The following is a 25,613-nucleotide window of genomic DNA, read 5'->3' on the forward strand; positions in this document are numbered from 1 at the left end:
CAACTCGTGCCTCCGAATTTGAGAGTGTGATGCAAGGTAGCCTGAGTGTGTGGGAGTACCATATGAGATTTGCGCACCTCTCCAAGTATGTTATTTACATGTTGCCCACTATGGAGGCTAGAGTGTGAAAATTTATGCAGGGCCTCAGCCTCTTGGTTATTAATGAGGTCGCTAAAACTGCCTTGAATTATGATATGAACTATGGGAAGATGGTGGCATTTGCGCAAGCCATAGAGACCCACAAATTGAAGAATAGAATGGAGCGATAAGGTAGCAATAAGGCCCGGTCCGCGAGCAACTTTTGTGGTTCTTTTGGTGGTGGTGGTAGGTCTACATTTAGGGGAGGATCATCAGGGCCATCCTAGTCCTTTGCTCACTCTTTAGCCAGTGCACATCCATCAAGACCCAGTCAGCAGCAGTGGAGTTGTTGCAGGCCCGGTCAGGGCAACGGGGGATCCTACCAGCAGGGTCGGCCTGATGGGAGATTCCAGTAGCAACATAGGCCCCCATGTCCTAGCTGTGGAAAGATGAACTTAGTGGTCTACTACATGGACCTACCCATATGATACGAGTGTGGTATGAGGGGTCACATTCATAGGGATTGTCGTTCGTCCCGCTAGAGTGTGGGTAGGGGTACCACATAGCCAACCAGTTATGCAGCTACTACACGCGCAACACCTCCTCCAGCTCGAGGCACTCCAGCACCCACAGGGCGTGGTGAAGCTATGAGGGGACGCCAGTGTTCAGAGGCTTCTCCATGTGTTTTCACATGTATATTGACTGTCCAATCTCATGATGTATATGCTCGTAATTATCCCGGTTCCACTTGTCATATGTCACTCCTTATGTTGCTATAGAATTTGGGATAGAATCGTAATAGCTTTATGAGTCGTTCTTTGTATCTACTCCGGTTAGTGAGTCTATTGTGGCCGCGCGGGTTTATTGGGATTGTATTGTCACGATGTATAGTCGGGACAGCATGGCCAATCTCATTGAGTTGGGGATGGTTGATTTTGATGTAATAATGGGGATGTACTGGCTTTATTCATGTTTTGCCAAGCTTGATTGCCGAACCAGAATCGTTAGGTTAGAATTTCCAAATGAGCCAGTTATTGAATGGAAGGGATGATGTGGTGCCGAAAGGTAGGTTTATTTCTTACCTTAAGGCCACAAAGATGATGAATAAGGGGTGTATGCACCATTTGGTCCAGGTTACAGACACCGATGCTGAGGAACTTACACTTGAGTCTGTGCCAGTTGTGAATGAATTTATGGAGGTCTTTCCTGATGAGCTCCGTAGCATTCCACCAGATAGGGAGATTGATTTTGGGATTGATGTGATACTAGACACACAACCTATATCTATTCCACCCTACAGAATGGCACCGGCTGAACTGAAGGAACTAAAGGAGAAACTGAAGGATTTGTTAGAGAAGGGCTTCATCCGGCCGAGTGTGTCGCCTTGGGGCGCACCGGTCCTCTTTGTAAGAAAGAAATATGGGTCACTGAGAATGTGTATTAACTACCGGTAGCTCAACAAGGTCAAAATCAAGAATAAGTACCCACTGCCAAGGATAGATGACTTGTTTGACCAATTACAAGGTGCTAAGTACTTATCCAAAATTGATTTAAGATCCGGGTATCACCAATTAAAGATCATGGAGCAGGATATTCCGAAAATAGCTTTCAGGACCCGGTGTGGGCACTTTGAATTTTTGGTGATGTTTTTTGGGCCAACAAATGCCCTGGCGGCTTTCATGGAACTTATGAATCGAGTCTTCAAGACTTTCCTCGACTCTTTGTGATAGTGTTCATTGGCGATATTCTTGTATATTCACGAAATCGAGAAGACCATGCCGATCATCTCAAGGCAGTTCTACAGAATCTGTATCAGCACAAGTTATATGCGAAGTTCTTGAAGTGTGAATTTTGGCTTGAATCTATCACATTCTTGGGTCATGTCGTATACAGAGAAGGAATTAAGGTTGATACTCAGAAGATTGCAGCTGTGAAGAATTGGCCTAGACCTACAACCCTAACAGAGATTTGTAGTTTCTTGGGCTTGGTTGGGTATTACAGAAATCTTATGGAGGGATTCTCTATTCTTGCCTCTCCGTTGACTAAATTTATGCAGAAGGCAGTTAAGTTCCAATGGTCAGATACTTGTGAAAAGAGCTTCCAAGAGTTGAAGTTAAGATTAACTAAGGCACCGGTGTTGACCCTACCAGAGGGTACCGATGGGTTTGTGGTATATTGTGATGCTTCAAGAATCAGACTTGGGTGCGTATTTATGCAACATGGAAAGGTGATCGCTTATGCCTCTAGGTAACTCAAGAATCATGAGAAGAACTAACCAACACATGACTTAGAGCTTGTGTTTGTGGTTTTTGCATTGAAGATTTGGCATCATTACATGTATGAGGTCCATGTGGATATATTCACGGACCATAAGAGCCTTTAATATATTTTCAAACAGAAAGAATTGAATCTGAGGCAGAGAAGATGGCTTGAGTTACTCAAAGACTACGACATCGATACCCTATATCATCTAGGGAAGACTAATATTGTGGCGGATGCTCTTAGCCAGAAATCTATGGGTAGTTTGGCTCACTTGGAGGAATATCAAAGGTCGTTGGCTAAGGAGGTTTATTGGTTGGCTAGTTAGGGAGTTCGTCTTGTAGACTCTAGTGAAGGAGGGGCACTTGTGCAAAATAGAACTGAATCATCGCTTGTTGTGGAAGTCAAGGAGAAGCAATACGACGATCCATTGTTGGTACAATTGAAGGAGGGGATTCATAAGAATAAGACTAAGGCTTTTTCTATTGGTATGGATGATGGTACGCTAAGGTACCAAGGGCAATTATGTGTTCTAAATGTGGATGGTCTGCGGGAAAGAATAATGACCGAGGCTCACAATTCTAGGTATTCCGTGCACCCGGGCTCTACAAAGATGCACCATGAACTTAAGGAAGTCTACTGGTGAAATGATATGAAGAGGAATATAGCGGACTTTGTGACAAGATGTCCAAATTGTCAGCAAGTGAAGGCCGAAACCAAAGGCCCGGTGGGTTTTCAAAGAACACAGATATTAGAATGTGGAAGTGGGATATGATCAATATGGACTTTATGGTAGGACTATCTCGCACTCCTCGCAAGTTCGACTTGATTTGGGTGATTGTGGATCGACTCATTAAATTAGCTCACTTCTTACCTGTTAAGGCTACCGACACAGCGGGACAATATGCTTAGTTGTATATCAAGGAAATAGTGAGTTTGCATGGCACTCCAGTTTCTATCATCTTAGATCGAGGGGAACAGTTCACAACTAACTTTTGGAGGAAATTTCAGCAACCTTTGGGTACTCAGGTTAATCTTAGTACAACCTTCCATCCACAGACCGACGGGCAAGCTAAGCGGACTATTCAGAAGCTTGAGGATATGTTGTATGCTTGTGTTCTTGACTTCAAGGGTAGCTGTGATGATCATTTGCCACTCATAGAATTTGCCTACAACAACAGTTATCATGCTAGGATTCAGATGTCACTGTTCGAGGCTTTATATGGTAGGAGATGTAGATCTCCGATTGGATGGTTCGAGATTGGGGAAGCAGAGTTTTTTGGACCATACCTCATGCATCAGGATATGGAGAAGGTTAAGATCATTGCGGAACAGTTAACAACTACTCAGAGTCATCATAGGTCCTATTCGAATGTGCGATGCAGAGATTTGGAGTTCAAAGATGATGATTGGGTATTCTTGAAGGTTTCCCTCATGAAAGGTATAATGCGGTTCGGTAAGAAAGGGAAGTTGATTCTGAGGTATGTCGGATCGTACATAATCATTCAAAGGATTGGTCTGCTGGGTTACAAGCTTGAACTACCTCCAGAGATGTCTTTAGTGCACCCGGTGTTTTATGTATCCATGTTGAAGAAGGTGGTTGGAGACCCGTCGTTTATTATCCTAGTAGAGACTATTGAGGTTAATGAAGAATTGACTTATGAGGAGATTCCAGTTGTCATTATTGCTAGGTAGGTTTGAAAGCTAAGAAATAAAGAGATTGCCTCCGTGAAAGTGCTGTGGCGAAACCAACAGGTTGAAGAGGCCACCCGGGAGGCCGAGGAAGAGATGAAGAAGAAGTACCCTCATTTGTTTGAATAGCTATGTAACTAAGTAGTTTTTATCTATGAAAATGTTGAGGGCTTACCTTCTATGAATTATATATCACTTGTACAATTGATGTTAAGGGAGTACCTTTCTGATAATATATATTTCTTATGAGGCCACGGTTGGTGTTGTTTTCATGTTATGTTACGTCGTTGAATTATATATATGTTGTTAGGTTTGGTTTCTAGGGTTCTATGACTGGTGGACAGGCCTAATTATAGAGGAAACTCTTCCGAAATTTCTGATGATTTTGGGAGGTAGTCAAACATTTGGAACTGCGGGGTATGTGAATTAAGAGTTGAATCACACTAGATACTGATGGTGGATTTTGACCCTCATTTGAGGACGAATGATCTTAAGATGGGGAGGATGTAAGGCCCCGTAATAATTTCACCTAGAACCTAGGGTTTCGTGGTTTCGAGGTAGGCTAATATGTTTGAGGATTGTAAAAATTCTTCGCGGCGAGCTTGTGAGCCACGATACTGACTTTTCGGGTTGTACAGTGCTTTGGGCAGTTGAAATTTTTTTTTTGCAGAACAAGGCATTTCTGTGGTCCCTTATGTGATCGCATAACTACTCTACAGACCGCAGATCATCCGTGGAGTAAAGCAGAAAAATGGGCCAATATTGCAGGTCATTTTTCCGTATGGGACCGTATAATCATTTCGTGGGCCGCACATCAGAACCAGCAGGAGAAAACTTTGAAAGGAGGTTCTGCGGTCCATTATGTGACCGAAAAACTGATATGCGGACTCCAGATCAGTCGCAGGCCTGTCCAGGCTTGCCCAGTTCTTTGGGCCATTTCTGCGATCCCATTTGCGTGCCGCATAGTCTCTTTGTGGTACGGTCTTCAACCACAGACCTAACTTCGTAAGTTTATGTTTTGGAAAATTTCACCCGATCCTATTCTTATAAACAACCTTGGGGGTCATTTTAGAAGGTTCAAACTGATATTTTAGAGAGAGGAAAGTGGTATAGAGTGAGAGGAGAAATCTCTAAGCTATTTGTTCATCAATCCTTGCTCAAGTCTTGAAGAATTCACTAGGAATCCTTTAAAGGTCTCCATCCAAGAGGTAAGGTTGCATACCCTAGTTTTCAATTTCGAGGGTAGGAGATGGGTAATAGGGAGTGTGATTATTAGGTATGGGGGTGTTACTTATGCATGCATGTAGAAACTAAGTTGTGGGAAGGTCGTTGAGCTCACATGGGTAAACATTGGGTTGTGGGATGAAGGAATCCACCATAGGAGAACCTTGAGATCATAATGCCCACCTAGTGTTTGATAAAATGCTTAAATGAGCTAAACCCGCGAATATCTTCCTAATTGTGGTTTAATTTTTTTTATGTCTCTAAATAGATTGAAGTTATTAGGATTTATGGATCATTGTAGTAAATTAAGAAAAGATCAAGTGAGGTATGTTGGCTAAACTCCTCTTGTAGAATCGAATCCATGATGTCCTCGTAAGTTGTAATTATGATTGGCTCAAGCTCTTATGTCTCATGTTTCGAGTCATTCCTTATAAATTTGACAACTCCGAAAACTATATGTCGAAAGATATATGTTAAAAATGTGTTCCAAGTACTCCTATCATATTATGTTATCCTTCGAGAATGCGTTCAAAGTATGGGTTGTGTATCAAAATATTATGAATTCAATCATGTTTCAATTGTAAGTTATTATGCCAAATTGTGGAAGAAAACTCAATGTGCCTAAGACTCTTATTTGCTCATATGTATACTAAATGTCGTGATTACAGATGCCTTATTGTTGATAACCCATGATGATGTTTGAAAGTGAGAGGGGTGAGTATGAAATATGAAATACGGCCGACGTGCCAATGATGATATTACATTTGGGGCTACTAGTGCCAATGAAAGGAAATGATGTGTAAAAGATTATGAATTTGAGCTGAAATCGTTTTTTATAGTAAATATTTTGGGAGTATCGTTAGTCACCGAAGATGGGCAGGTTGAAACAGCCTAACCCCGAACCTACACGTGTCGGTGTAGGAGTGATTGAGGGGTAAATCACCAAACTGAAGTGTTGAGAACATTCCCTTTAAATGGGATGAGATTGATGTGTTGTGATTATTCTCCCTTAATTGGGATGAGATGATTCATAGTGAAGGGTGATGTCGGTCCACACAACATTATGGTGAGACGGCCTAGCAACATTATGGTGAGACGGCCTAGTCGATCGAGTCGAGATCGGACGCTATGCCGCACACATGATGGTGATTGTGATTATGATTGGATGTCTTTGGATGAGATGGTTTAGCTTATCGGGCCGTGATCGGACTACGTGCTAAAGTCACAGTGGTATATCGGTACTAAAGATCTCCCAACCTAAAATATTAAAGTTTACTTGAACACTTATCTTGCTCCTAACTTGATGCATTGGTATTATTTGAGGCTTTCATTTGGATCCTATAATTGTTTCTCATTGTATTGTTACTCGTTCTATTGAGAGAGTGTTTAGTCTTACATATTAGGACTATTCCATATGTACTAACGTCCCTTTTGCCTGGGGCACTGCATCTTTAATGGATGCAGGTGGTTCCACATCAAGCGGCATTGATCAGTGATAGTAGTACACCCTCTCCTCAGTTGACTTGGTGAGCCCCACTTCTTCTCGAGCTCTTGTATTTCTTGTCATCTATGTATAGTGTTTTGCAAAATGTACAAATCGCACCACAAATCGAACTTATGAACTTCAAAAACTTCCAACTTCTAAAACTCGTGCCGAAACCTATCAAACCAACCCGGAATGACGTCAAATTTTGTAGGCAAGTCCCAAATAACATAACGGAGCTGTTCCAACTCTCGAAATTGCATTCCGTCCCCGATATCAAAAAGTCAACCCCCCGGTCAAACTTTCCAAAATTTTGAGTTTCGCCATTTCAAGCTTAATTCCACTACGGACCTCCAAATAATTTTCCGGACATGCTCCTAAGTCCAAAATTATCATACGGAGCTAACGGAACCAACAAAACTCCATTACAGAGTCGTCTTCATACAGTTCTGACTACGGTCAAAATCCTAAGACATAAGCTCCCTCTTTAGGAACTAAGTGTCCCAAATCACTCCGAATCATCTGTAATTCAAACTCGACCACTCACGCGGGTCATAATACATATTGCGAGGCTTCTCGAAACCTTAAGTCACTGAACGAGACGTAAATTCTTAAAACTACAAGTCGGGTCGTTACATTCTCCACCTCTTAAATAAATGTTCGTCCTCGAACGTGCTAAGAATCTTTCTGAGGACTTTAAATTATTGAGTATATTCTTGCACACATACTTGTGAGTGATTTTGCATTCCCTCAATTTAACACGGGTCCGACAACATCATCTCAATTGAGATTATTTCTTTTCTCCATTCTTATAAGCTTTAAAGCAAAATCCTTAACTCTCCAATCATTTCCAAAAATGCCTGAATTCTCACAACAACGCACAGTGTTAGTCTCAACTGGCTATAGCAACTCGTGCCTATGCTCATATAAATTTCCTCAATTGTGTTAAAGTAATTCAAAACTTTTTCTGGGGTGCTACATTATTCCCCGCTTAGGATCATTCGCCCTCAAACACATAACATAATTTATCTCTTCCTTTGCAAATCTCAATCCCCCAAATTTTACTAACTCCCAAATTTTTCAGAAATTTCGGCAGAGTCTCCCCTGTAATTGGGCCTATCTATCTGCCAGAGTAATACCCAAACAACTCCTAACAACATATCCACAACCCAACAAAATACCACATGGTATATATCAATAACATTAATCTCAGCATTGCCTGGTCATAATGATATCAGGACATGAAGCACATCATATGTATGCTCATCACCACATCTCTGGTCTTAAAAGTTGTTCATAATTAATTCCAACATCATCAATTAATCTCATATTAACCATCACCTCGTTTCGAATTTTCACAATACTGACAACAGAACGTGAGGCATGAAGACCTCATAATTACTTACTCGGATTAATGAGTCACATTTAATGCCACCTGGACACTCACCTCACAGGCTAAAACTCAATATTTACAGCACAAAAATGGATGAATATGAACAGAAAATATACAAGCATTATCAAATGAGTCTAACAGGCATGACTCCCTATTAATATTATTGCACAAATTAAATTTCACAAGAGAGAATTTTAAACTCATAAATATTTCACCACAAGGACCTCGTCCTTATATAACTTTCATCGTGGCTTGCAGCCCGATTTAAATATTTCACATCATGTAAAAATGTGAGGATCTCGTCCTCAAATCCGAATCACAATTATGTTGCACATTGTTCCAACTGAAATTTCAACTTTCCTTTCTTTCTTCTTTTCAATATATTTCATAAACGATTTTCACAACATATAATGAACCCTCATACCGGTAGGGCGTATAATTCATAAAAATTGGAATCAATCATTCCGAAATACATTAAACCCACTGTATTGAATAATAATTTTTTTTTTGTTTTTGGACTTATAGCCCGCAATGATACACAAAAATAAAGTGACAGACATAGGCTCACATCTTTAAATCTCCCAACAGGGATACACATATAAGTGGGTCACAAATTTATGAATCTCACCCATAAGTGGAGCATAATAGGAGGATTCACCTCAATATTCAGAACCGAATCAAATTAAGGAAAATATCCTTTTATAATAAAAATTAGGATCGTACCTGTAACGACACCATCTGGTGTATTGGCCTCAGCCAAATCATAGTGATTAAATCAACGGGTCGGGCCTTCACCTCATAGGCGTCCACTACCCGCCCGTCCTCCACCTCTAGCTGACCGTGAACGTGGAGTATCAACTGGAATAAAGCTTGTAGTTAGAGTGTTCTGATGAAATCCACCCCTCCCAAGTCTGGGACAATCTCTCATGATATGCCTACTATCACCACACTCATAACAACCCCTCTGAGGTCGTGGCTGCTCGTACTTGTGCCGGATAACTGGAATAACCACTGTAAGAATCTCGTGTCGGTGGTGCACTATAAACTGGAGCATCCCGAGTAATATGATGTGCGGACTGAGCTGACCGACTGCTTGAGCCTTCGCTATAATTGGTTCTAGCTGAAGAGTAAAATTCACTGAACCCTCCAGATCTTCGAGAACTTTTGGCCTCCTTAGACTCCCTTTCCTCGCCTAAAACGCCCTCAATCTTCCTTGCAATCTCCACTACTTGTTGAAATGGAGTATCAGTTTGCAATTCTCGAGCCATGCATATTTTAATATCATAATCGAGCCCCTCAATAAATCTACAGACCCATTCTCTGATTGTAGGAACTAAGATAGGTGCATGACGGGCTAACTCACTGAACCTAATAGCATATTCTGACACTGTCATAGTGCCCTGACGTAACCGTTCAAATTCTGTGCGCCACATATCTTGGAGAGTCTAGGGAACAAATTCTTTCAAGAACATTTTCGAAAATTGAGCCCAAGTTGGTGGTGTGGCATCGGCTGGTCTACCTTCTTCATAGATTTGCACCACCGATACGCTGCGCCTGCCAGTTGAAATGTAGTAAAGGAAACTCCGGTCACTTCCACAATACCCATGGTGCGGAGAATACGGTGACAATTTTCCAGAAATCCTTGGGCATCCTCTGTAGCTGTACCACTGAAAGTAGGTGGACTATACCTCTTAAACCTTTCAAGTCTCTTTTGTTCTTCTTCTGATGCCTCGGGCCTGACCTCAGGTTGAATCGGAATAACAGGTTGTACTGGTACTACACCCGAAACCTAACCAACGTGAACCTATTGCTCTGGAGTGGTGGTAGGAGTCTGAGTTACTCCCCCAATTTGCGAAATATTTGGTGCAACAGAGATCAATCCCGCCTGAGTTAATGTACCAAACATACTCAGGAACTGTGCTAAGGTCTCCTGAAGTCCGGGGGTAACAACAGGTGCTTCTGGTACCTCTCCCCCAGCTGGAGCTACTAGTGGCTCCCCAACTGTTGTTCTGACAGGTGCTCTAGTCGTAGCACGTGCCCTTCCTCGACCTCTACCTCGGCCCCGGCCTCTTGCAGCCCTAGTAGTATGTGGGGATGCCTGCTCAGCTAACCTGGTAGCACTTGTCCTCACCTTCTGTGAGAGAATAGAGATACAAAGGCTCAAATTCTAAATTCAACAAATTTTGCACGACAGGAATGAAAGAAATGGAAATTTCCTAACAGTTCTGGAGCCTCTCGAAGATAAGTACAGACGTCTCTGTACCGATCCGCAAGACTCTACTAAACTCGTTCGTGACTCGTAGAACCTATGAACCTAGAGCTCTGATACCAACTTATCACGACCCAAAATCCCACCACAGGAGTCGTGATGGCACCTAGTCTCTAAGACTAGGTAAGCCGATTTCCATTGCATTTTTGAAACCATTTTTTTTTAAAAATTAAATAAGTAACCAAAACTAACAGCGGAAATAATTACAATATACAACCTCCCAAGACTGGTAGTACTGAGTCACGAACTCTAACTAAATACATAGAATGATCACGAGGACCGAATATACAATACTGTTTGATTAAAAATTAATAGTACTATGAAATGGAAAGACTCCAAGGGACTGCGATGACCAAGCATCTCTACCTTGAATCCTTACGATCTCGCTTTAATGCTTCTCAAGTCCAATAACTCCAATACCTAGCTCTGCACAAAAATGTGCAGAAGTATAGAGTGAGCACACCACAGCGGTGCCTAGTAAGTATCAAGACTAACCTCAATGGAGTAGAGACGAGGTACAGTCAAAACACTCACTAGTCTAATAACCTGTGCAATATAATATACAAAATAATAGGAAACAAATAATAATAATAAAGGCAAGATAAAACAACCAGTGATATGCACAACAGACAACAAAAATACCATTAATATCACTCAACAATTAATAACACAATTACACCCAATTAAATCAAGCCCTTCAAATAAATGTCTTTCACATAGTTCTTCCAGATAACTCTCTTTCAAATATAATTTTCTCAAATAATTATTTTTCAAATATAATTCTTTCAATAAATTTTTTCAAATACAATTACCTCAAATAAATATCTTTCAAAATGCAATTCTTTTATATAATACTTTCTAAGTAAAAATCCTTCGAAATAAATATTTTGAATATAATTCTTTCAATTAAAAAGTCACCATGTGACATCTCATTTCAAAATCATCAAAATACGGGTCTCGGCCCATTTTTTATATTTTTCGTAAATACGGGTCTCAGCCCATTTTCATATTTTCACGGCACCTCATGCCCATAATTAAATTATCATATTTGCCCGGAACCTCGTGCCCTCATTTTATATCACAACTGCACGGACAATTCACGTGCCAAATATCCCCATCTCATATCAAAATTCACGGCACCTCATGACCACATTTCATTTTATAAACCGCCTGGTAATAGCCACAGACTCCCAATTTCAACACAAATCAGATTATTATCAATTTACTAACAACATGACAAGTTGCACAAGGTATAAAAATAAACACAAGAAAATCACAACATCATATGAAAATTGTCCACACTACAACCCCACATCATCACATATCGTCCCTAGCAATAGCCACCCCTATCGCTCCTATTACCACCCCCATCGCTCCTATAGCCACCCTTATCGCTCCGCCCAGACAATATCAATAGCCACCCTTATCGCTCCTATTGCCACCCTTATCGCTCCTATAGCCACCCTTATCGCTCCGTCCAGATAATATCAATAGCCAACAAACACAACAGTGAAATGCCATCCTTATAACCACATAACATCAATGGTGAAATGCCACCCTTATCGCCCCAAAATAGCAACTCACACAACACAACAATTTACACGAAAAATTATCACAACATAACAAAAATCAATTCATATCACAATTTGCCAAATGGCCACAACCAAATTTCAAAGCTACAACTAAGTCAATTAATTTCACAGCAAATAGCCAAATGATCCACACAATGTATACAACACTCAAAAACAATCAACAGAGATAGAAATTACTCAACATAAAGCAAAGTCTTCATAAAGGATCAAATTTTCAATAATTATATAAACACCTCTTCTTAAGCTCATTTAATTAATTATTTGCAGAGGAAAAAATCCAAAATAAAATTAAATTCCAATAATTATCAAGCCAGCAAATTCACGAAATTTCATAAATAATCAAATAACAATCACATCACATTGTCATATAACAACAGAGTCAACAACAAGGGTTTAGGCATGACAAGTAGGTGATTAAATATATGCCAATCATTATTCAATTTACTACACAATATGTTCAAGACTTTAACTCCATAACATTTGCACATATAAACCAAGTATGTACTCGTCACCTCGCGTACATGATTTTCAAATACCCAAGTTGCACATAAGACTCAATGCCTAAGGAAAAATTCCCCCACTCGAGGTTAAGCAAGACACTTACCTTTTTGAAGTTAGGCCGATATTCCAAAATAGCCTTCTTGTTTGAATTGACCTCCGGACAGCACAAATCTATCCAAATTAATTGTATAACTCCATTAAAATTTGTCGGAAATAATTCCAGATAATAATATGTCGACTTAAAAATTTATTCCAAAAAGTCAACAAAAGTCAAAGTGGGACCCGCCTCTCGGAACCAGACATAATTTTCATGAAATCCGAACACCCATTCTGATACGAGTTCAACCATACCAATATTATCGAATTCCAATAACAAATCGACCTCCAAATCTTAAATTTTTGTTTTTGGAAGATTTTACAAAAATCTCAATTTTTCTTCCATTAAATCCAAATTAAATGATGGATTCAAAGACATAATCATAGAAATTAATCAAAACTGGATAAGAATCACTTACCCCAAACACCCACGCAAGAATCTCTCCAAAAATCGCCTTCTACCGAGCTCCCAATTTGATTTTGAGTTATGAACTCACACCCCTATTTTTGGGACTTTTAATTCTGCCCAGATACACCTTCTTCGCATTCGCGACCATTCCTTCGCATTCGCGAAGGCCAAAATCCAGCTGCCTCAAATCCTTCTTTGCGTTCACGTGACAAGCGTCGCGTTTGCGAAGGCCAACTGCTTCTGTCCCATCATTTCCTCTTCGCGTTCGTGAAGTCTTCATCACGTTCGCGATGACCAGCTGACCAACTCCTTCGCGTTCGCGTTCCAAGCTTCGCGTTCGCGATGGCCAAATGACCCTAGGCCCTTATGTTCCTTTTCTTCTTCACGTTCGCGTTGCCTGGGCCGTGTTCGTGAAGGCTTCCCTGCTCCTTCTTCGCGTTCTCATTCACAGCTTCGTGTTCACGAAGGACAAATCATCAGCCCCTCAAACTCCTCTTCGCGAACGCGGGACTCCCTTTGCGTTTGCATAGAAGGAAACTAGATTTCAGCAACAGCAGTCCAAATAGCTCCAATTTGGTCCGAAACCACTCCGAAATACACCCGAGCCCAGCCCCTCAGGACCCCGTCCAATCATGCTAACCAGTCCCATAACATATCACGGACTCGCTCGAGGTTTCAAATCACATCAAATTACGCCGAAAATACAAATCGTACCACAAATCGAACTTATGAACTTCAAAAACTTCCAACTTCTAAAACTCGTGCCGAAACCTATCAAACTAACCCGGAATGACGTCAAATTTTGCAAGCAAGTCCCAAATAATATAACATAGCTGTTCCAACTCTCAGAATCGCATTCCGACCCCGATATCAAAAAGTCAATCCCCCGGTCAAACTTTCCAAAATTTTGAGTTTCGCCATTTCAAGCTTAATTCCACTACGGACCACTAAATAATTTTCCGGACACGCTCCTAAGTCCAAAATTATCATACGGAGCTAACGGAACCGACAGAACTCTATTTCAGAGTCGTCTTCATACAGTTCCAACTACTGTCAAAATCCTAAGACTTAAGCTCCCTCTTTAGGAACTAAGTATCCCAAATCACTCTGAATCATCCGTAATTCAAACTCGACCACACACGCGGGGTCATAATACATATTGTGAGGCTGCTCAAAACCTTAAGTTACTGAACGGGGCATAAATTCTTAAAAAGACAAGTCGGGTCGTTACACTTACATTTAGTTTTGAAAATCTTTTTTCCGAAATAGCTACTCGCGTTTTAGCCTATCATATCACATCGCATCGCTTCAAGTAGTTCCCCTACTAGCAATATGCGTATAGAGCCCACCTTATCCCACCGCATGCGTATCAACCCCTAGCTTGATACCACCACATGTGTATCAATATCACAATTTATCATAACTCGCACCTCAAGTGCCCAATGTCACAACTTGCCAAAAGAATCAACAATATCAATGTTTCCACAACAAATAACCTCTGACTCAACTACAATGTGTACAAGAATCTCAACAATAGCAAACTCAAAGTGAATAGCTCAACAAGAATGGTATTTCAACATTTGACAACTTGCCTCAATGTGATTACAAATTTTACAACTTCAACACCAATAATTCAATAAGAAGATATTCTATGAAATCAACAACTTCAAGAAAATAATTAAACAATTAAAGAAGTAACAAGACAATAAGGAAGACAATAACTTTAACTAAAATATATAAGAGCAAATAACAAGTAAAATGTGAAACAAGTGTTAACAATCTTAATTTAAGCATGTGAGGGTAGATTAAAACATGTAAGGCTAGACTAACAATGAAAGATATAATGTGCTATGACAATTCAAATTAAGGCATGAAAAGAGTCTTAATAGCCTAAACTGGTTAAATGCCATATAGCCCGTGTATGTAATGACCCGATCGATCGTTTTGAGCAATTGTACTTCACTCGGTAGTTTGAGGGCATGAGTAGCTCCATATGATATATTATTACATGTGTGAATCATCGATTTTGGTTTTCAGGTTATTCAGAATCGATTTGGAAGAATACATTTCATGACTGAAGCTTTAGATTAGAAGAGTTGACCAAGTTTGACTTTTGTAACTTTGACCTCGGATTGGGATTTTGATAGTTATGTTAGGTCCGTATGGTAATTTTGGACTCAGGCATATGCTCGTATTTGCATTTGGATATTTTTAGAAGGATTCGGCACTAATTGGCGAAAGTTGAAAATTTGAAGTTTGGGAAAGTTCATAAGTTTGACTGGAAGTTGACTTTAAGGATATCAGATTAGGATTGTGGTTACAGGAATTGGAATAGCTTTGTTATATAATTTGGGACTTGTGTTCAAAATTTGGGTTCATTCCGGGTTGATTTGATATGTTTCAGCGCGAGTTTTGGAAGTTGAAAGTTCATTTAAGTTCGAATTGAGGTGTGACTCGTCATTTTGATATTGTTATGTATGATTTGAGGCCTCAAGTGGGTCCATGTTATATTATTGGACTTGTTGGTATATTTGGACGGGGTACCGAGTGGCTCGGGTGAGCTTCAGACGAGGTTCAGATTATTTTGTCGCATGTTGCAAATTGCTGAGATTGCTGGTTCTGGTGTGACCGTACCTGCGGAGTTATGGGCACATGTGCGGAGCCTAAAAAGCAGCAAAAAAGTTGCAGGAGCGGAAGTTCAACTAGGAGAAGGGCTCTACAAATGCGAGAAATGGTCCGCACATGCGGAAGCGCGAAAGCGGTGCCTTGGGTCGCAGGGGCAAGGTATGGCGCAGGTGCGATGGCAGAGCCGCACCTGCGGACACGCAGGTGCGAAGTGATGTTCCGCAGAAGCGATGGCTGTTGAGTTTGGTTTGTTCGCAGAAGCGAAGATTGGGCCGCATGTGCGTGTTCGCTGAAGCGGAAATGTAGTTCACAAATGCAAAAATTGCTGGGCAGAACCTATAAATCGAGGTTTTGGTTCTTTTATCATATTTTGAGATTTGGGGCTTGGATTGAGGCGATTTTTGAAGTGATTTTCACCACTTGGATTGGGGTAAGTGTTCTCTATTCGCTTTTGATCATATTTTATGAATCTATCTTCGATTTTGGCATTTGGATTATGAATTGTAAAGAGCAATAGGGGGTTTTAGCCTAAAGTTTTATAGTGTGAGTTTTTGAGTTTTGAACATAGAATCAGAGTGAGATTTGGGTGAAACTAGTGTGGTTCGACTCGTAATTTAATGGATTTTCGGATTTTATAAGTTTCGTCGGGTTCTGAGATACGGACTCGGGTTTGACGTTTTTTGTCGATTTTGGGCTTTTGAGTTTAAGCATTCGACCTTTATCATTTAGAATTGTTTCCTTAAGCATTATTTGATATATTTGAGTTGCCTTTGGATAATTTAGACCCGTCTGGAGGTCGGTACACGTGGGATGTCATTTTTGGGAGCATCATTTGGCTTGCTCGGTATCAGATTTGGCTTGTTCGAGGTAAGTAGCACTTCTAAACTTGGTGTTGAGGGTACAAAACCCCAAATTACGTGTTATGCGATTGATGTTGAGGTGACGTGCATGTTAGGTGACGGACGTGTAGGCGTGCACCGTGTGAATTGTGATTTAATCGATTTCATGGAACTGTGTAGCTATCTTATCTGAATAATTTTACTGTACTCTATGTGTTAGAGCACTTGAGCTGTAATTTATGCTAGAAATCATGTTTAGGCTATATGGTGGAACTATAGGGAACCACAGTGGTCATTCTTTGCTGTTGAGTTATTTGTTTAATTACAGTTATGTACTCAATCGCATTCATCATTTCATATCATATCTCAGTCTCTGTTATTGTATATTGTCACATCTCATATCATTGATTAGGGATGCTTAGCATGAGTGTTGTGAGCCCAAGAGACTGGAGAGATTGATGACTAGGTGAGGCTGAGGGCCTGTTGTGAGTGATATTTTGCTGCACGCCGCAACATGCTTTATTGATTCATGCCAGGATTTGGCTTATTATAGCGCTTGGGCTGGATCGGCCCCTCCGGAGTCTGCACATCCATAGTGGGTGCAATTGCTAGCAATCATTTACATTTAGGTTGAATATGCCCTGGTTCACCTGCATTGGGCTGGATCTGCCCTGGTTTATTTACATTTTTGGTTCATTTGCATTGGGCTGGATCTGTCCTATTTTTTTGGTATTTGGGCTGGATCTACCATGTACAGTACTGAGTGACTAAGTGTGCTGAGTATTGAACTTGAAGAGTGAGAATACGAGACAGTGAGATCGAGTTCTCTGAGAGTGTGAGTACATGAGTTCATTATTGAGATGCATTGCATTTGACATGCGTACTTGAGATACATGCATAGAGATGCATTTCTTTATACTACTCGGTTTTGGTGACATTCATGATTTCACCTGCGTATTGATATGTAGGAATAGAGGTGTAATTTCCTCATGATATCTGGAAAAAAATAATTGAAAGTTGTTTTTGGAAAAAATCATAGTTTTCTAACTTACTCATATGTTTTTGGTGTTTACGGTGAAAGATTTAGGATTTACTGTTATACTTGAAAAGCATGCCTATTTTCTGTAACTGTGAATGAGTTGAGCATATTATCTCTAAGTTATTTTCTTGTATCGCTTGTATTATATAGTTATGAACTGTTTTTGGTTATTGGAGTTGGACTCTGACCTTTATCCCAGCTCGTCACTACTTTAAACCTAAGGTTAGGTTTGTCACTTATTGAGTACATGGGATCGGTTGTACTCATACTACACTTCTGCACCTTGCGTGTAGATGTTAGATGCTGATGCTGCTGCATACGGCGGGAGCTGGATCAGAAGATGTACTTGCGTTCCAGTTATGGCTACCACTAGTCCTTGTCAGCATTAGATCATTTACATTTCAAACAGATGTTGTAATTATTTGAATTCAGTGTTGTAAAATCTAAATCTTAGAAGCTCATGATTTGTACTACTAGTCCTTAGGAAATTATTGTATAAACGCAGTTGTATTATCATTTCTTCTCTTAATAAATCTCATTAAATTGATAGTTATTAATTGGCTTACCTAGTGGGTTGGATTAGGTGCCATCACAACTAGTTTGATTTTGGGTCGTGATAAGTTGGTATCAGAGCTCTAGGTTCACAGGTTCTACAAGTCATGAGCAAGTGTCTAGTAAAGTCTTGTGGGTCAATATGATGACGTCCATACCTATCTTCGAGTGGCTACATGACATTTAGGATAAGCTTCCCATCTTTCTTTTCTTATCGTGCGGTATTGATTCAACTTGAAGAGTAATTCTTTGAATTCCTTTCACGCATTTGTATGTGCATGTGAGCGCTCGGTATCAGCGGTATATCGACAACTTGTGATTCTATGGATGAGGTGCGAGATGTGATTTTGGTGTGCTGATGATGGACCAATCTGGAGGACTTGAGACCGGGTTTTGACTGTAGCATGAGCATGGTGATTTCAGTTGTGTGAGCACGTACTTTTGGACTTATATATCCGGTAGTGTCCCTATGAGTGGAATTTACGGCTCGATGAGTGGATGGATGGTTATTTGATGAGTATGATGTGACTGCGAGATTTGTTTAGATGGTTTGAATGTGACAAGAAGAGTTTGCTTGGGATGTGAAAAAGACTATTGGGTGCCTAATTTCTATCATGATGTGATGTATAGTCTCGAGTTATGAGTGTTGAAAGATTTTTTATGTTGTTTAATTGTGGAACGAATTATTTTTCATATCTTGTTGTGAGTTCAAACTCAGGGAAGTTAAGTGATGGCATAGTAGTTGTGGCTCTGAAAGGTTATAGAGAGATGTCAGTTTGAAGCTAAGCATGTGGGTTATAACCTGCGAGGTAATCTACGGATGTGTGATCCTTATAATGTTGTGTGGAGGCTTTCTTTTCTACTAGTGGGTTATATTTGTGTGATCTGAGTTTGGATCGGTTGTAATAGTTGACCTGACCTTCACGAGGATGAATGCAAAGTTTGTAGATGATTTGAGGTATTAGAGGATTTGTGTTATATGAGCTTATGAAGGATTGAGTTGAACTTCGGTGCGGGATGATGTCAAGAATAGAGTAGAGGTATTATAAGTTATCGAATGTTTTGTTATATGGCTTTGAGCCAAGTGGGGGAGTTTGTTATCGATGATTTGAATGTATGGTTATGTGTTGTACTGGTTTTGGTGTGAGGGATACTTGTGAATCGGATGTGACTTACATAGATTGAGACCGAGGATGACTTGAGTAAAGGAACTTTTTGGGTATATGTTATGTTACACCTTATGGGTATATAGGAATCATGGAATGATTGAGTTGTTATTGCGGAAGATGTAGTGCACAGGGAGTAGGACTTTGCTCGGTCACGTTAAGGTGTGGTTACACTTTGGGCATTATTGTGCTAATGAGGCACATGTCGTTCGGCCTGTTTGGGCAGTGCAATTGAGATTCGGGCAGAGTAGATGACTCTTGAAAGGGTTCTAATGGATTCAAGATTTATATGTAGCAATTGAGAATTTTTTCGTATTTGTTTATGGCTAGGATATGAGATTTACATTAGATGGTGTTGAGACTCATTGTATTTCTATATCATTATGGGTTATACATTCCTTTATCAGGAAGGTGAAGGAAACGGTTTTGGATTCACAGAAGGTCTCTTCAGAGTGAGTGTCTAGGTTGTGGTACTTTTGGAGTGCTTAAGAGGGAAGGCAGCGGCTTATGGGCCTTAGGGCAGTGTAGTTTTATGCTAGAATCTCTTGTGGTGAGCTGTGGGCAAGAATCGTGGTATTTTGGCAAGGAGAAGTGTCAACCTGAGGGTAATTCGGGAGGAGCTCAGAGATATAGGGCAGCTTGGTGGTAGATTGGATCAATATGGTAATGGTATGCTCGATTCATTTGGTTCTCGCGATATGGTGAGCCTCTACAGGTGTTTTGTGGCAGTACTCTTAGGTTTGGCAACTTGCGTGGCTTGGTCGAGTTAGATAGATTCAATTCTGATGGCTTGATTGTATGCAAATGGATTTCAAAGTGTTCTCAATGGTTTCTACCACGGTTTGAGGTGTATATTTCCTACTGGCGTGAGGAACATGTTGCGTATTGTGATTTTCTCCTGGATGAGAACAAATGGAAGGCTCCTGGCTAATTGAGTATGTAGTTTGCTTGTGACTCAGGGTTGATTATGAGATTCCCATACTTTTCGTATGATGGCATGATAGATGCGATATGTTGTGTGGGATTAAGATTTGCGTGTGTAAAGTCACGATTTAAGTTTTGAAGGGAAGCGCATGAATTCTTAGACAACTTGTCCAAGGTAAGTAACATTTCTAAACTTTGTGTTGAGGGTACGAAACCCCAAATTACATATTATGCGATTGATGTTGAGGTGGCGTGCATGCTAGGTGATAGGCGTGTGGGCATGCACCATGTGAATTGTGATTTAGTCGATTCCATGGAACTGTGTAGCTATCTTATCTGAACAATTTTACTGTACTATATGTCTTAGAGCACTTGAGCTGTAATTTATGCTAGAAATCATGTTTAGGCTATATGCTGGAACTATCGGGGCCCACAGTGGTCGTTCTTTGCTGTTGAGTTATTTGCTTAATTGCAATTATGTACTCAGTCGTATTCATAATTTCATATCATATCTCAGTCTCTATTATCGTATATTTTCACATCTTGTATCATTGATTGGGGCTGCTTAGCATGAATGTTGTGAGCCCGAGAGACTAGAGAGATTGATGACTGAGTGAGGCCGAGGGCCTGTTTGTAAGTGATATTTATGGGATAGGACTGCATGCCGCAACAGGATTTATTAATTCATGTCAGCATTTGGCTTACTATAGCGCTTGGGCTGGATCGGCCCCTCCGGAGTCTGCATATCTACAGTGGACGCAATTGCTAGCATTCATTTACATTTGGGATGGATCTGCTTTGGTTCACCTGTATTGGGCTGGATCTGCCTTGGGTTTTTTTGCATTTGGGTCGGATCTGCCCTGTACAGTACTGAGTGACTGAGTGTGCTGAGTATTGAACATGAAGAGTGAGAATACAAGATAGTGAGATTGAGTACTCTGAGAGTGTGAGTACATGAGTTCATGACTGAGATGCATTGTATTTGATCTGCGTACTTGAGACACATGCATAGAGATGCATTTCCTTCTACTACCCAGTTTTGGTAACATTTATGATGTCACCTGCGTATTGACATGTAGGCATAGAGGTGTACTTTCCTCATGATATCTGGAAAAATACTGAAACATCTTATTTATTGTTGAAAGATTTTTTTGGGAAAAATCACAGTTTTCAAACTTACTCACATGTTTTTGGTGTTTTCGGTGGAAGATTCGGGATTTACTATTATACTTGAAAAGGGTGCCTATTTTCCGTAACTATGAATGAGTTCAGCATCTTATCTCTGAGTTATGTTCTTGTACCACTTTTATTATATTGTTATGAACTGTGGCTGGTTGTTGGAGTTGGACTCTGACCCTTGTCCCAGCTCGTCACTACTTTCAACCTAAGGTTAGGTTTGTTACTTATTGAGTACATGTGGTCGGTTGTACTCATACTATACTTCTGCACCTTACGTTTAGATGTTGGATACTGATACTGCTGCGTACGGAGGGAGCTGGATCGGAAGATGTACCTGCGTTCCAGTTATGGCTATCACTAGTCCTTGGCAGCATTAGATCATTTACATTTCAAATAGATATTGTAATTATTTCAATTCAGTGTTGTAAAAATCTAAATCTTAGAAGCTCATGATTTGTACTATCAGTCCTTGAGAAATTATTGTATAAAAGCAGTTGTATTATCATTTCTTCTCTTAATAAATCTCATTAAATTGGATAGTTGTTAATTGGCTTACCTAGGGGGTTGGGATAGGTTTCATCACGACTAGTTGGATTTTGGGTCGTGATAGTGTACCCACTCGTCACCTTGCATACACGGCTTTCACATATCATAAATAACACAATTAATCCAAATTCTAAGGGGTAGTTCCCCAACACAAAGTTAGGCAATGTACTTACCTCAAACAAGCTAACTCAATCCACTAGTAAGCCTTTTCCGCAAATATCCAATTCTGGACGGCTCAAATCTAACAAAAATAACTATATACCATTAATACAAACTATAGGAAATTATTCCGGATAATAAAGTTGCAATCTTTAAAAATAATCAAAAAGTCAACCCTCGCCGCGTCTTGGAACCTAACCAAACTTACAAAATTCGAACAATCATTCGAACACTCATCCAATCACACCCGGGGCCCCCGTCTTAATATACCATCAAGTTTCAAAACACATAATGAACCTACTCGAGGTCAAAAATTACATCAAACAATATCAAATCTATGAATCACACCCCATTTTAAAACCTATTGAATCCATGAACATTCAACTTTCAAAACTAACGTCGATTCATACCAAACCAACTCCGATTGACCTCAAAGTTTTCATACAAGTCACAAATGACACAACAGACCTATTTCAACTTTCAAAATTGGAATTCAACCCCGATATCAATTAAGTCAACTCTCGGTCAAACTTCTCAACCTTCCAAACCTTTAACTTTTTAACCTTCGCCAATTCAAGCTAAAACGACCTACGGATCTCCAAATCAATATTCGGACGTACGCCTAAGTCCAAAATCACTATACGAAGCTTTCGGGACCATCAAAACTCCATTTCAGAATCGTCTACACAAAAGTCAGATTTCGGTAAACTCTTTCAACTTAAGCTTCCAACTTTGGGGCTAAGTGTCCCAAAATACTCCAAAACTCATCCGAAACCCAAACCAACTACCACAACAAGTCACATAACCACAATATAACATAGATGATGCAATAAATAGGGGAACAGGGCTAAATTACTCAAAATGGCCGGTCGGGTCATTACATCCTCCCCCTCTTAAGAAAAATGTTAGTCCTCGAACGAGTATAGAGACATACCTGAAGTGGTGTAAAGATGAGGATAACGGCTACACATATCATGCTTGGTCTCCCAAGTCACCTCCTCGACTTATTGACCCCTCCACTGAACCTTCACCGAAGCAATGTACTTTGACCTCAACTTTCGGACCTGCCTGTCCAAGATGGCCACCCGCTCCTCAACATAACTCAAATCCTTGTCCAATTGGACTGATCTGAAATCTATAATATGGGATGGATCACCGTGATATTTTCGGAGCATGGAAATATGGAACATCGGGTAAACTACAAATAAGCTAGGTGGAAATGCAAGCTTGTAGGCCACCTCTCCCACTCTCTCAAGGATTTCAAAAGAACTGATATACCTAGGGCTCAACTTGCTCTTCTTCTCGAACCTCATCACACCATTCATGGGTTAAACCTGGAGCAAAACTCTTTCTCTAACTATGAATGCAACATCACGAACTCTCCGATCGACATAGCTCTTCTACCTAGACGGTGCTGTACAAAGCCGATCCTAGATCAACTTAACCTTTTTTAAGGTATCTCGAACCAAATCTGTGCCCAACAATCTAGCCTCACCCGACTCAAACCAACCAACCGGAAAACGACATCGTCTCCCATGTAGGGCCTCATAAGGAGCCATCTGAATACTCGATTGGTAGCTGTTGTTGTAGGCAAACTCTACAAGTAGCAAAACCAAACCTAACAACCCCCCGAATCTATAACACATGCACAAAGCATATCCTCTAATATCTGAATGATGCTCCATCTGGGGTGAAATATTGTACTCAACTCAACCTGTGTACCTAAATCACATTGTACGACCCTCCAGAAGTGCGATGAAAACTGTTTGCCCCGGTCAGAGATGATGGATACCGATACGCCATGAAGTCGAACAATCTCGCGGATATAGATCTGAGCCAGCTGCTCTGAAGAATAGGTAATCACCATCGGAATGAAATGAGTCGGTTTGGTCAACCTATCCATAATCACCCTAAAATATTTGTACACAATCAAGAATGATAGAGAATAAAAGATTTTAAAATATATATTTTATACATGTAATATAAAAATAATTATTTAAGATAGAATTATGTTTCATATATCCATCATATATTCTTGAAAACTGTACTCAATTATTTTATTATAATGTTAGAAAACTATTTTTTAAAATTTTATGAATAAGATTTATTTGTTCTACAGGTAAGTCCATAATATAGATTCAAAAAAGAAAAAATATATTATAATATTAAAAAGGTAAAGAAAGAAGATTAAATTAGTTATTTAGAGGGTAAAATAAGTATTTAGCTATCAAAAATTTAAAATTTTTGATTGAGTAACCTTCTAAGAGACATAATTAAATAATTTTTCTGTTATAAACGAAACAATATTAGGTAATGACATCATTTAAGTAATGGTCATGGCAGTTGAAGCATCCCTATGAAATGTTGTTAGCTTGCATTCACTAATTTGACCGACAATGAGATCTCTTCTTGATGTCTAAGAAAAAATTTGGTAAAATGATATTATATAATCGTTTTTAAAATAATAGTTATATATATATATATATATATATATATATATATATATATATATATATATTTTATACACTTGCGACTAACATCTACATCTACCGCAAGCTAAAAGTAATCTTTGCCCAAAAGTTTTAGCAAATGTCGCCCTTGTTTTAAGTATCTTTGAACTAGAATTTTGATTCTCTCTTGCATTGAACTCTTCACTTTAATATTTATAAAGTGGCCCAATTATCTTTATAGGGTCATTGGTCCCAAGACCAAGCATAGCCTAATATCCCTTTCTTCAGCTACATAGTCAACGTGTCCCCTCCCCACCAAAAATAAGTACTTTTTTAATCTCAGTTTATGTTAGACTATTTTTTTTATTAGTTTATTTAAAAAATAATAACACTCTTGATCAGTGATGCGACTGCCACTGAAGGAATGAAGAATCTGTCCGTAATCTGCTTTTCAATCAGTAATTCATCGACAATTAAATCCGTACTTGTGAATTTCTTATCTTATATGATTTTATACTTTTTATTTAATTTTTAGTGAAAATTTTTAATAGTCACACAAATATTATAACATATTTAACACTATAAATTTTAAAAATTTATATTTTTTCTTAAACTCCCCAGCCAAATCATGTTACATTGAAATAGATGTAGAACTAGCTTATTGGTTAGTTTTCACTTTAGATTCCATTACTAATAACCATTTTCATATTTAAAAACTTTCTTTTGGGGGTATAGGAGGCCAGGGGTAAGACATAAAGAGGGAAAACAAGTGGAGTATTACTCATGACCTCTCAGTTACACGAACTGATAATTCTATGTACGACTTTTAGAATTATTATATTGCTGTAGTTTTTTGACTTAATTTGTATTTGGTACTATCCGTAGTCAGAATAATGAACTTGACCCAAAAATATTCCAAAAGGATTAAAAGGACATATTTCTTTTGTCAGATAAGATTATGAGAAGCAAATAAACCGCAGTAGTAGTCAAACAGCTTAAATTTGATTTCATGAAACTAACGCAAGGAAAAACGGATTTTTTTTTTTTTGACAATTATAAATGGTTGACTGATTTTTCCAGGAAAAAAAGGTGTGAACATATAATTTAACCAAAGGACTAGTCTAAAAGTTGTCGAGAT

The 25,613-nt window shown here is 39.5% G+C and overlaps 1 protein-coding gene across 1 annotated transcript; it reads left to right on the plus strand.

Annotated features, from left to right (window-relative positions):
* The first annotated feature begins 1,175 nt into the window (after positions 1-1,175).
* On the plus strand, positions 1,176-4,032 carry LOC138901261 (uncharacterized). Its single transcript, XM_070189011.1, has 6 exons — positions 1,176-1,337; positions 2,135-2,248; positions 2,477-2,597; positions 2,682-2,882; positions 2,996-3,129; positions 3,469-4,032. Exons 1-6 carry the CDS (start codon positions 1,176-1,178, stop codon positions 4,030-4,032), a joined length of 1,296 nt encoding a protein of 431 aa, XP_070045112.1.
* The last annotated feature ends 21,581 nt before the right edge of the window (positions 4,033-25,613 follow it).

The sequence above is a fragment of the Nicotiana tomentosiformis genome, chromosome 11 (assembly GCF_000390325.3).
Source record: "Nicotiana tomentosiformis chromosome 11, ASM39032v3, whole genome shotgun sequence".
NCBI lineage: Eukaryota > Viridiplantae > Streptophyta > Magnoliopsida > Solanales > Solanaceae > Nicotiana > Nicotiana tomentosiformis.

Bases quoted from the DNA above. Each gene is read 5' to 3' on its own strand.
- LOC138901261 (XM_070189011.1), top strand. From the start codon at position 1,176: ATGATGAATAAGGGGTGTATGCACCATTTGGTCCAGGTTACAGACACC. The intron at 2,249-2,476 runs GTATATTGTGAT...ATTTTCAAACAG, and splicing joins AGGGTACCGATGGGTTTGTG to AAAGAATTGAATCTGAGGCA. The intron at 3,130-3,468 runs GTAGGACTATCT...CTTGACTTCAAG, and splicing joins TGATCAATATGGACTTTATG to GGTAGCTGTGATGATCATTT.